The sequence below is a fragment of the Pelobates fuscus genome, chromosome 4 (assembly GCF_036172605.1).
Source record: "Pelobates fuscus isolate aPelFus1 chromosome 4, aPelFus1.pri, whole genome shotgun sequence".
NCBI lineage: Eukaryota > Metazoa > Chordata > Amphibia > Anura > Pelobatidae > Pelobates > Pelobates fuscus.
In genome coordinates this window covers 63289053-63301857 of record NC_086320.1, presented here as the reverse complement: position 1 = coordinate 63301857, position 12805 = coordinate 63289053, and the positions used below count along the sequence as shown (strand labels likewise).

The 12805-nt window shown below is 41.2% G+C and overlaps 1 protein-coding gene across 2 annotated transcripts in view; it reads right to left on the bottom strand.

The window, feature by feature from the left end:
• Positions 1-12805, bottom strand: part of RAD54B (RAD54 homolog B) — a 91927-nt gene that overhangs the window by 3542 nt on the left and 75580 nt on the right. For both annotated transcript variants that reach the window (XM_063451243.1, XM_063451244.1), the window contains 2 exons: positions 9552-9813; positions 1288-1354 (listed from right to left, as the gene is read on the bottom strand). In XM_063451243.1, coding sequence (XP_063307313.1) covers positions 1288-1354; positions 9552-9813 — 329 coding nt within the window. The remainder of the gene's footprint in view (positions 1-1287; positions 1355-9551; positions 9814-12805) is intronic.

Below are 12805 nucleotides of genomic sequence, written 5' to 3'. Positions count from 1 at the left end.
AGGGTGGAGTACCCAATAGATGCTATTGCTGAAATCTCCTTGCCTTTTGCAAAATGTTGCAGACCAGAGCATTGCTTGAGAGAAAAGCGACCGTAGCTTTGGCATAGAAATCATTGCGGTTTTGTTAATTTTAACCTTTATTTTCTCAATTCCCGTAATTTCTTATTTCAGGCACATTTAGTTACAGCAGGAGTACTTCTTTATAACTTTAGTGAAAGGTGCCCCTCGAAGCACCTTTCGGCATACTATATATTTACTATACTTTCTGCTCACTATTTACTTGTTTACTACCTGGGTGGGAATTTTTGGCAATATAATATCATCTTTGACCTCTGTACATTTCTGCTAGCGGTGTTTTTTGACATATAGGGGCAGCTAACAATGTTTACAAGTGTAATCAAGAGATTCTTACAATGTAGACATTGTGTTTTTTATACATTTATTGTAATATGTTTCAAGAGTCTGGTCAGCCTGTTGCAGAACCTTTTTGTGATTGGAAATATTATAGTTTGGTTAATTGCGATGATTTTTAAGTTATCAATAAAAGTGATTTTATATACCTTAACTCTAGGAATTCATTATCTTTTTTTTTTATGTACCAGTCAGTACCGGTAAACGAAGCCGTTTACATAAATATATGCACCAGTCAGAACTGGTAGATTTAGAGCGGTTGACTTTAGTTGAGCATACATACTATTAAAACGAGTATTGGAAGTTGTTATGTTGGCAATAAAGACCGACTCCTTTGAATGTCATAGCTTCTTCAAGAATGTCACATTCTCTTTAGTCAAGTGTTTTAGGTTCAAGTCCAATGGGTACTTACCTACTTGAATAGACTTTCATAATAGAATACATGATCAGATTTTTAAAAAACTAACTGCTTTTGTTCGGGTAGCATTTTTTAAACCTCTTTATTTTCAATAAACTATTTAAACTTTATTCACTATTTTAAATAACTTTAGATGTTGGATTCTGATTTTTAATTCCATTATTCTGGAAATTGTTTAAAGTTTGTTTTTCCTGTTGTGTTTTACTGTCAGTTAGACATGGATCAATAGATATTGTGATTTTTGGATGACAATATTATCATATTGCCCTTAAATAGTTTGACCTGAAAAAAGAAAAAAAAAAAGTGTTTTTTTTTTTTTTTTAATAACTTGGCAGTCACCTGGCCTATTATCTATAACTCAAAAACAATATTAAAAAAAATAAAAAAAATACAATGATATAGTCTTCACAGTTTCCCCTCACACATGCAATGTGAGAATACAGGATGTTGGTTCTGACCTGTGGTAAGAAGTCTGTAGATGTGTACAGTTCGACGCTGACCATCCCTCCATACTCGAGCCATGGCCTAAACATAGAAACTGTGGTTATACAAATCCGTCTGCATTACAAGAATTGAAAAACCTGCTACATAATCAAATATCTTAATATTTTATTACTAGAACTGACATTTATTTGCAGAAGAGGAAAGACACAAGCAGATCAAGGCATGTTGAGGATTACACGGACAGCGGCATTTCTGAGTGGTGATGCACGGTTAGCAGGCAGGAATTGCAATAAATAAAACTAATGACCAGAAAGTGGACATGGCGTTTTTAGAGAGAAAATGATATTGGATAACTGAAATGGCAGGTGGAGATAATTCGCTGATGCACCTTCATCCTGCATTAAGAGTAATAGAATTAGACTGCAAACCTACGGTGAGAAGATGGAAGGATAGTGGGCAATGGAAATAATGTAGGAAAGGAAGGTACTACTTCTGGGTTTATTTTAAAGCGTGAAAGGATGTCCAGAAGGCAATATCAGACAGTCATGAAGACACGGGAATGTCGATGTGGGTGATGAGATATAAGAGATGCTCAGACAGAAGAAAAACCCAAGGGAACCTTGGAAAGTCTTTTTAAAATGTACTAGTTAAAAAAGATTTCTAAACCATGAATGCCAAAACCATTCAGAGATTATAGATATTACAATTTCCAGATTAGTACTAGAAATTTTGAGCTGTAACAAACATTTTACTGAAATGGACAACATTCCATAAATTCCTAGAGGAAGCATGAAATGTAGATCTTTAGAATCTGGAATGACAGTGACACCTGCTGGCAGAAAACGATATAATTTATCATTGTTGGAGGAATACAGATTATCATATAACCATCAATTATTTCACGTTTTGATATTATTTTTATCCTTTCAATGTACAGTTTGAAAGTGCTGAGACTTTATTAGGTGATGGTAAGTAGTGGGAGTTACACTATCAGTATTTTTAGGTAGCGAACGTCACCAGTCATGGTAATACATTTAGGTAAGAGATTTGTACAATGTTTCCACATTACCGTATATACTCGAGTATAAGCCGACCCGAATATAAGCCGAGGCCCCTAATTTTACCCAAAAAAACTGGGAAAACGTATTGATTCGAGTATAAGACTAGGGTGGGAAATGCAACAGCTACTGGTAAATTTCTAAATAGAATTAGATCCTAAAAAAATATTAATTTAATTTTTATTTGCAGTGTGTGTATATAATGAATGCAGTGTGTGTATATGTGCAGTGTGTGTGTGAATGCAGCGTGTGTGTGAATGCAGCGTGTGTGTGAATGCAGCGTGTGTGTGAATGCAGCGTGTGTGTGAATGCAGTGTGTGTGTGTGTGTGTGTGAATGCAGTGTGTGTGTGTGTGTGAATGCAGCGTGTGTGTGTGTGAGTGCAGCGTGTGTGTGTGTGTGTGAGTGCAGCGTGTGTGTGTGTGTGTGAGTGCAGCGTGTGTGTGTGTGTGTGAGTGCAGCGTGTGTGTGTGTGTGTGAGTGCAGCGTGTGTGTGTGTGTGTGAGTGCAGCGTGTGTGAGTGTGTGTGTGTGTGTGTGTGTGTGTGTGAGTGCAGCGTGTGTGTGTGTGAGTGCAGCGTGTGTGTGTGTGAGTGCAGCGTGTGTGAGTGTGTGTGTGTGTGTGAGTGCAGCGTGTGTGTGTGTGAGTGCAGCGTGTGTGTGTGTGAGTGCAGCGTGTGTGTGTGAGTGCAGCGTGTGTGTGTGTGAGTGCAGCGTGTGTGTGTGTGAGTGCAGCGTGTGTGTGTGAGTGCAGCGTGTGTGTGTGTGAGTGCAGCGTGTGTGTGTGTGAGTGCAGCGTGTGTGTGTGTGAGTGCAGCGTGTGTGTGTGTGAGTGCAGCGTGTGTGTGTGTGAGTGCAGCGTGTGTGTGTGTGAGTGCAGCGTGTGTGTGTGTGAGTGCAGCGTGTGTGTGTGTGAGTGCAGCGTGTGTGTGTGAGTGCAGCGTGTGTGTGTGAGTGCAGCGTGTGTGTGTGAGTGCAGCGTGTGTGTGTGAGTGCAGCGTGTGTGTGTGAGTGCAGCGTGTGTGTGTGAGTGCAGCGTGTGTGTGTGAGTGCAGCGTGTGTGTGAGTGCAGCGTGTGTGTGAGTGCAGCGTGTGTGTGAGTGCAGCGTGTGTGTGAGTGCAGCGTGTGTGTGTGAGTGCAGCGTGTGTGTGTGAGTGCAGCGTGTGTGTGTGAGTGCAGCGTGTGTGTGTGAGTGCAGCGTGTGTGTGAGTGCAGCGTGTGTGTGAGTGCAGCGTGTGTGTGAGTGCAGCGTGTGTGTGAGTGCAGCGTGTGTGTGAGTGCAGCGTGTGTGTGAGTGCAGCGTGTGTGTGAGTGCAGCGTGTGTGTGAGTGCAGCGTGTGTGTGAGTGCAGCGTGTGTGTGAGTGCAGCGTGTGTGTGAGTGCAGCGTGTGTGTGAGTGCAGCGTGTGTGTGAGTGCAGCGTGTGTGTGAGTGCAGCGTGTGTGTGAGTGCAGCGTGTGTGTGAGTGCAGCGTGTGTGTGAGTGCAGCGTGTGTGTGAGTGCAGCGTGTGTGAGTGCAGCGTGTGTGAGTGCAGCGTGTGTGAGTGCAGCGTGTATGAGTGCAGCGTGTATGAGTTATACTTGCAACGTGTGACGTAGCTAGTCTTTATACAATCATTCAACATGATATAGGATGTAAAGCTGTTGAATTTTATCTTGAGGCTGCAGAGATATATGGAGAACTTCAAAAAACTTTTATCTTAGAGGGAATACGTATGATTTTGCACAACAACTATTTTTGGTTTGAGGAGGAGTTTTTTATGCAAATCAAAGGTACTGCAATGGGGACCAAGTTTGCGCCAAGTTACGCGAATCTATTTATGTCCTTTTGGGAACGTACTTTCGTCTTCGGGGGACATAATTTTGGCGCAAACTTGGTCCTCTATAAGAGATATATTGACGATATTTTTATTATTTGGAAAGGACCTGAAAATTCTTTTTCAGAGTTTTTTACTTATCTTAATGACAATGAGTGGGGGATCTCTCTCACACAGAATGTGAGTAGAAAGAGTGTGGATTTTTTAGATCTTAATATTTTTATTCAGGACCAGGTCTTAATGATCAAAACTTTTTTTTAAAAAGGTAGACGTTAACAGTTTTATTGAACTGGATAGCTGCCACCATCGTCCCTGGTTGGACAATATACCGAAAGGACAGTTCCTCCGGATACGCAGGAACTGTACCAAAAGAGAAGACTATACCAGTCAAGCTATGTCACTTAAAAACCAATTAATACAAAAAGGATATGATGGTGACGATCTACAAGATAAAATAGATCAAGTTGGTGACATGGATAGGTCCCCTCTGTTACAATATAAAAGGAAAAATAATTTAGGAGAACAGGACAAACAGATTCCTTTTATTTTTAACTTTTCTAGTAACATAGGTGCAATTAAGAAAATCATTAACAAGAACTGGCATATCCTACAACATGAAGAAGACATTAAACAATATATAGGGAACAAGCCGAAATTTATATTCAGGGGTGCGAAAAACCTCAAACAAATGGTTACATCTAGTTTTATTAAAACAGAAGTACCGAGAAACTTTCTGAGTGACTGGACACAAGAACAGAAAGGGTTTTTCCACTGTGGATCTTGCAGAGCTTGCTGCAACACCCAAAGACGTAATAATAAGAAAGTGGAAAAATTCCATTCTGCAGTCACTAAAAAAGAGTATCGGATTAAAACTCTAATTACCTGCCATTCTACCTATGTAATTTATCTCTTACAATGTAGTTGTGGATACCAGTATGTGGGGAAGACGTCCCGCCAACTTAAGATAAGGATTAGCGAACATCTCAGAAATATTCAGAAAGGGTTTCCGAACCATAGTGTATCTAGACACTTCTCACAACACCATGACTCGGATCCCAAGTTTCTAAGTTTTTTCGCTATCGAAAAAGTAGTAGGGCACTGGAGAGGTGGGGACATATCCAAAGCCCTTAGTTTAAAGGAATCAAAATGGATTTTTGAATTGCGTTCCCTGGCCCCAAAAGGTCTAAATATCGATTTTGAGATCAACAAGCTGCTATAATTGACGTCATCTAAGATTAACTAATATTTTTATTTTTTATATAGTTCTTATCATTATGGCCCTTTTTACTTTTTTTATTGGTTTTATAGTTTTTATTTATTTATTGGAGAAAACTCGATTTTCTGTTCTGTCTATTTGGGGATCAAGAATTTGCTGGACAGCTGTTTTTATAAATATATAGGATTTAAGTTACCCTTGCATAGTGATTCTGCATTGGGTCTATGTACCACTTTTAGTTTATGTTCTTTTTAATATTCGAGTTTCCCTATTATTTACATGAATGAGCATCATTAGGGATATAGTTATTTGAATTTATGTTGAATTATGTAACTAATATGTTTTTTATTTTGCTTTCTCTTTGTATGCAATACTTGCTACTTGAAATGAGTATATTTACATGAGGACTGTTTGCCCACTCTTAAGATGGCCACCTTATCCTCAATTTAAGAACGGACATGACTACACCCTTAGAGGAGGAAAGAGAGCTCCTTTCGTTATTGAATTGTGAAACCGGAAGTGACACGGACGGTTTCAGTTGCTATACACGTCACCGGAAGTGACGCGACGGACGGACTCCATCTTTGGACACGTGACCGGAAGTGGGGCAACGGAATACCGATATGACTTCCAATACCTCCCTTCTCCGTAGTCACACACGATTTTACTATATCATGGATGTTGATTACGATGGGAGATGGTTTTTACCATGAATACTGTGCTTGATTGTTACTTATGTATTATTGTATTTGATTTTGTGTGTTCCTCCGAACCGGATGTGGAGCCATATTGGAGGTGGCAGACCACATCCGGTCCGGACCATATATGGGTAATTACCTATACATATGTTACTGATTTAACAATTAAGCATGTAATACTACCCCCTATATAAACTGTGATACATCCATTGTGATTTGGAAGAGCACCTGAGGAAGACCACAAACAGTTGGTTGAAACGCGTTGTGTTGCAATACTGCTTCTTATTATTTATCTTTTAACTATTTGTTAAAATAAAACTACTTATCCTGATACTCCTGGCTCCTGGCTCCTGGCTCCTGACTCCTGGCTCCTGACTCCTGACTCCTGACTCCTGACTTGATGATCATTGAGACCTAAGGGGAACTGGCCTGAGGATTCAAGGAAATGCACATGTCCCATTTAAGTGACATGAAAGTTGCATAAGTCCTGAGCCTACTTCTAAACGGCTCATAAAAGTGTGAGTGATTTCATCTCAGAATTTCCCTTTGTTTTATATATAATATACAGGTTGCACTATGTTCTTCTCTGTGTTTATATTTTTTGTATAGGGATTTTCCAATAGAGAATCTTATTATTGTATATAAAGGAGGAGATACCTATCTGTCCGATTTAAGGTAATCACTCCCGGTTGGTGTGTGTGTGCGCTTTTACCTCTTTTTGGTTGTGTTTGTTATGAGTGCAGCGTGTATGAGTGCAGCGTGTATGAGTGCAGCGTGTTTGTGTGTATGAGTGCAGCGTGTTTGTGTGTATGAGTGCAGCGTGTTTGTGTGTATGAGTGCAGCGTGTTTGTGTGTATGAGTGCAGTGTGTTTGTGTGTATGAGTGCAGTGTGTGTGTGAATGCAGTGTGTGTGTGAATGCAGTGTGTGTGTGAATGCAGTGTGTGTATGAATGCAGTGTGTGTATATGAGTGCAGTGTGTGTATATGAGTGCAGTGTGTATATGAGTGCAGTGTGTATATGAGTGCAGTGTGTATATGAGTGCAGTGTGTATATGAGTGCAGTGTCTGTGTGTGTGTGTGTGATGCAGAGTGTGATGCAGAGCCTTGGTGGGGGGTGGGCATTTTTATTATTATTTTTTAATTATAATAATTGTATTTTTTTGTTATATTAATTTTTTTTATTATTTTTTATTTATTTTTTAAATATTATTTTAAATATTTTATTTTATTATTATTTATTTTTTTCGTCCCCCCTCCCTGCTTGATACACGGCATGGAGGGGAGCTCTCCTTCCCTGGTGGTCCAGTGGCATTGGCAGTTCAGTGGGGGGGAGGGGGACTGGCAGAGAGCACTTACCTCTCCTGCAGCTCCTGTCAGCTCCCTCCTCCTCCGCGCCGGTCCGTTCAGCACCTCTGTCAGCTCACACTGTAAGTCTCGCGAGAGCCGCACTATGACCCCCGCGGCTCTCGCGAGATTTACACTGGGAGCTGACAGAGGTGCTGAACGGACCGGCGCGGAGGAGGAGAGAGCTGACAGGAGCTGCAGGAGAGGTAAGCGCTCGCTGCCAGCCCCCAGTCTGTATTATGGCAATGTAAATTGCCATAATACAGACATTGACTCGAGTATAAGCAGAGTTGGGTTTTTTCAGCACAAAAAATGTGCTGAAAAACTCTGCTTATACGCAAGTATATACGGTAATATAACATTTATAGATATAATGATCTAATCACTGCAAAATCTTGTGGTCACTGTTCTATCCTAATTTCCTTTACCTTTCAGCTGTTTTTGACACTGTTGATCATCAACAGTTTCTTCTCATCCTCCGTAACCTTGGTCTACAAGATACTGCTCTCTCCTGGTGCTTCTCCTACCTCTCCCAGCAGTCTGTCGGTGTTTCTTTCTCTAGCTCTGCCTCTTTTCTAGAATACCCTCATATTTTGTGTCACGATACCCCCCTCCCACTAGTACGTACACTCATTGGGCAGTGCCCTCAACCCCTCTGTTTCTGTGCGTCCAACTCGTCTGTTTACAAATACGTGTGTTAGTCCACACAGTTTACAGTGCTGCAAAATTTGTAATAATATATAGTTCTATAAATCCCAGTATTAAGAATGTGTTTGGGCATAGACTATATACCTTTAATTGCGTGTGTGCATGTATGTTTGCAATATTATATCTAAATCCACATTTGTGTGTATCTGGGTGTGTGAGTGTGTTTATACAACAAGATCGCTTGCCCAGCTAAACAAAGCAGTCTAATGATAAATTATTTTGAATGGCATCGGTCCCGCAAGCAACTCTATAACCAAATGGTAAATTACTCCCTGTTCTGGGCAATTACCGCATTCCCCAAAGATTCCTGAAAGTCATAATATCAAAAGAGACAATCCATTATGAACCCCATATTGTTTGACAGCAGGAACTTCCTTAAAGACAATAACATCAACCAATAAGAATATTTGCACATTGACTCTTATCCACAACAAAACAGTATAACAACCTAAAACATTAAAGGGTTTTTATTTAGTTAACTGCAGGAGAGTAAAAGCTGAATGGCAAAATGTATGCTAAAATAACCAAACGTTGCTATAGAGAAGTTGGAGAATATCCTCAAATCAGCACTTTTTCCTAAATGTTTCAATTCAGTCTCCAGTCCACTACAATTCAGTGTTCAGTGCATACACCTCTAAGAGCTTTAGGGGCAGTTTAGAACAGCAAGTATGAGAATTCTAAATGAGCTTCTCACATCTGGAATCTAAACGTGTAACTACATCTTTAATACAGGCATGGATAGCATACAATTAAAGGAACATTCCGACAAGCATAACAGCTTCATCTAAATTAAGCTGTTATGGTGCCAGGAGGCCCTTGGGCGCAGTCTGACCTTATGTGCTGATTGGCTAGAGTGGTCAGCTGACTCTCTAAGCCGATCCATAGTTCCTCATTCATAAATTTATTGCTACTGATCATCTTAGAGCACCAGCTGACCACTCTAGCCAATTCCAGCGGTGTCCCAGCCAGGCGGCACTCCACGCTTCCTGTAACTCAAATTCAGAAGTCAGATGCCACCTGCGGAACCTGGAGATCGGCGCTTCAGGCAACCTTTGGGACTAAACCGTTCAAGAGCAGTTTAACCCCTTAAAATAAGAGAGCCCGGGGGCCTTGTGGCACCAAACCACTCTATTTACATTGTTATATGACCGGAGTGTCCCTTTAAGTTCCAACTAACTTTCTTTTCGGATAACACTTATTGTTTCCGGTCGTTGCACATTATCACTTTGTGTTTGGACACAAAATAGCAAATGAAAAAAAGTCTGTTTTACCTAGGACATGCCTTGTCACACAATACCTTTATTAACCGCAACCGCCATTAATCTATATATCAAAAAAATACATAAAAAAACAAAAAGCAGAGCAATGAGTGAGGAAAGTGAGATCATCTATAATAAGTGATTATTAACTGGGACATATTCAGTAAGACATTCTCAAACCTGTATATCATTAGCAGGGTTCCAGTCAATGTCATAAAGAATCAGATGGGATGCTCCGATAAGATTCAGACCAACGCCACCAGCCTTGGAACTCAGTAAAAAGATAAAGCTGGAAGAGTAGTTGCTGTTAAAACCATCCACAATCTGTTGCCTTTGTGAAACTGGAGTTTGTCCATCTAATCTTGTGAACTTGTATTTGTGATGTTTACACACTTCTTGCAATACGTTTAATGTCTGTGTATAATTGGAGACCAGGACAACTCTACAAACAAAAAGGTAATGCTTGTAAAACTCAAATACAAGAAAAATCACTACATGCTTGTTCTCTGAGCATGTGATACAGTGCCTGCCATTAGAGATCATGTAATGGTGCTGCAAACAAACCAGAGCTCTACTAATAAACTTGGATATATGGTCACCTTATCTTATCTATTTTCACTTTAGAATAATTCACAAATGTTTCATGTTTGGTAAAGTATTTTCCCTGATTGCATTAAAGGGACACTATTGCAAATTCTTTTTAATTTAGAATGTCTTACCTCCTGCTCTGCTAATAGCTCAATTTACAGAGTAGGAGATAAAAACCTTTAAAGTAAGTTTCATCTGATGGACACAGTCTGCACGAAAACAAAATCATTTAATTTCAGTCACAGCCAGTGGAGGTGTGGCTAATGCTGCATTAATATAAATAACTGTAATTTAACTCATAAATGGCAAAGAATTGAGCAGTGAAACTACAGGGGAATGCTCTGTACATCAACACTGCTACATTAAGCTCAATTTGTTTTGGTGACTATAGTGTCCCTTTAACAAGTCTCTATTTAACAGCTTGCCTTGGAGCTCAGAAGAGAGTTGCAAAAAGTGACATGGTAGTTTGTTATATTTCTGCACCTTCTCTATATACACTTTTGGCCTTGGTACATCCCAGTTTACAGCTATAAATTTGCAGCAAATATCTTGAAATGTACTTCTAATAAGAATAGGACAACAAGCAACACAAGGCCTTGAGAAAATCTTTAAGGTCAAAATGTGTGTATGTAACTTTACATAAATAACATAAAATGCAAAGCAAAACCTACAGATGTTAGACATCAGTTAACCTGTTGGGGGTGATTCAAAAAAAAAAAAAAAGTGATACAACAATGAAACTGCAACAATTAACCAAAAATAAAAGGAGCTGACAAATTATGCTTTTCCAACTGCTTTTCCTTCTAACCCCGCCCAGACTTTCTGTAGCTTTTAAATCACAGGCTTCTCAATGCAGCTCAATCAGAAGCCTTTGTGTCACGGTTCTCACCGCGACATCCAGACTGCCAGACGAGGTCGACCCAGAAGAGCCCAACAGGGGATTTGAACCTGGGTGCTTTATGGTTCTCAGCCTGTGTTCCTGCCTCTGCGCCACTTTGGTTCTTGGTTTGGCCTGAAACTTATCCTTGCCATGTCTCCAGCACTGGGGGCAGGACTTAACCTGTGACTGCTTGTGGCGGAACTACCCTCGCCATTGTGAACTGGAGAAGCCTGATTGCCCGCCTGCTCCCTTTGGATTATGGCCCTGCAGTTCAAACCTTTATTTTCCCTGCAGAAAGGCTTATTCGTGCCTTTCTGCCAGAGTGTTCGGTAGATCCAATCTACCGAACAAAGTACCGATCTAAGGACCACCTGGGAACTGGAGTGTGCCATCAATTGACCACCCAGCAGCTGCGGTTAACAGCAGCTTAATTGACGAGCGCTGGGTGGCCTTTGTTCGTAAAACAAACACGTGGCGGCGGCCATCTTTGACTCCCGAACAGCTGTGTTTTGCCGTCGAGTGCCTGGAATAAAATCGGACACTCGACTAGGCAAACACCGCTGAGGCCTCCAGACTTCCATGGATTCATGCCACAACTACCGAACGAGCCGCCGTTCGGTAGAAAGACTAATGTACATATGGGGATTCATCCGGACTTCGGTATAACTCTGGATGGCAATCCGTTCAGGACTTTTAACGCACGATCTGGGACCGACCGCAAGGCCAAACCTCATGGAACTATTGTCGGTTACTTTGCCTGTGCGGTCGGTCAAAACTTTAAAGTCCCATAACTCCCGAACCCTTTATCCGAATGGGCTGATTTTCACATATGTTGTTCCTCCAGACTAGGGCTATCTATACTTGATTTGTGGATGTACCCCAAGTATTTAGGGTACATCCAAAACTCAGGTAAAATTATGCACATGTTAATTAAGTTAACTGGTTATCTGAGGGGAGGGAATCTGTGGGTTGTAACCGTTATGCTATTGGTATACTGTAAATCCCTCCCTTGCATGGGAGAATGTCTTAAAAGGAGGTGATGTGAATAAATCTTGAGTTCCTGTTTTAACCCTCAAAGTGAAGTGTCGTCTCATTCTTGGGGGAGGATTTATTGCATGCTGTTTCAGTTTGACTGCTAGGAGTGCAAACCTATTCATATTGTTCCTATTCAACTGTCTACAGCATTCAGAGGCTTGAGAGGATTTATATGCTTCTCAGATTCAGTGATTGTGGTGTCTGCCAGAGTGCTTGGAGTCCTCAGGAAATGCTAGGAGCATCCTTTAACGGAGGTACTCAGTCGGGGTTCCAGGCGATCCGTTACACTGCTCCTGTCAATCATGGTCCAGCTGTAAAGCATCACTGAGTAGCCAGGTATAAGACACTGCCTCTCTCTGAGGGCAGTGTCAGTTCATTGACTCTGGTTCTGCTGTCTGATTCCTGTTTTTGTGTATCCAGATCGTTTTGCTCCTGACCTTGGCTATTTCGCATCGTGTATCCTGACTTCTGGCTTCCTCTGACCTTGGCTTTCACTCCGTGTATCCTGACTTCTGGCATCCTCGGACTTTGGCTTACCCTCGACGATTCTCCTGTTTGTGTCCTTACCTGTACTGCGACTTGGAGCAATATCCTGCACAGCCCCTGTGCACAGACTCACAGGCCAGGTGAATTCTTACCTGACCACCTTGGCCTGTGTTTAATTGCAAGGGTGAGCATAAATCTCTGCCTACCGGATTCCCAACTTCTTTTTTTGGAGGGGGGGGGGGGGGGAAGGAGTTCTAAACACCTTAGACCCTAAATCCTGGACTGATAGGTGTGCCTTGAGGAGAGGTTTCAGGAGCACAGCTTTAGGCAATTGCTGCCTCTTGAGGTCAGCTGCATTGAGCTAACGAAACCAGGAAGTATGTGTTGTCTGTTTGAAAGCCAAGGGGTGTAATTAGATTGATTTATAAGAGTGTAAATTTCTATT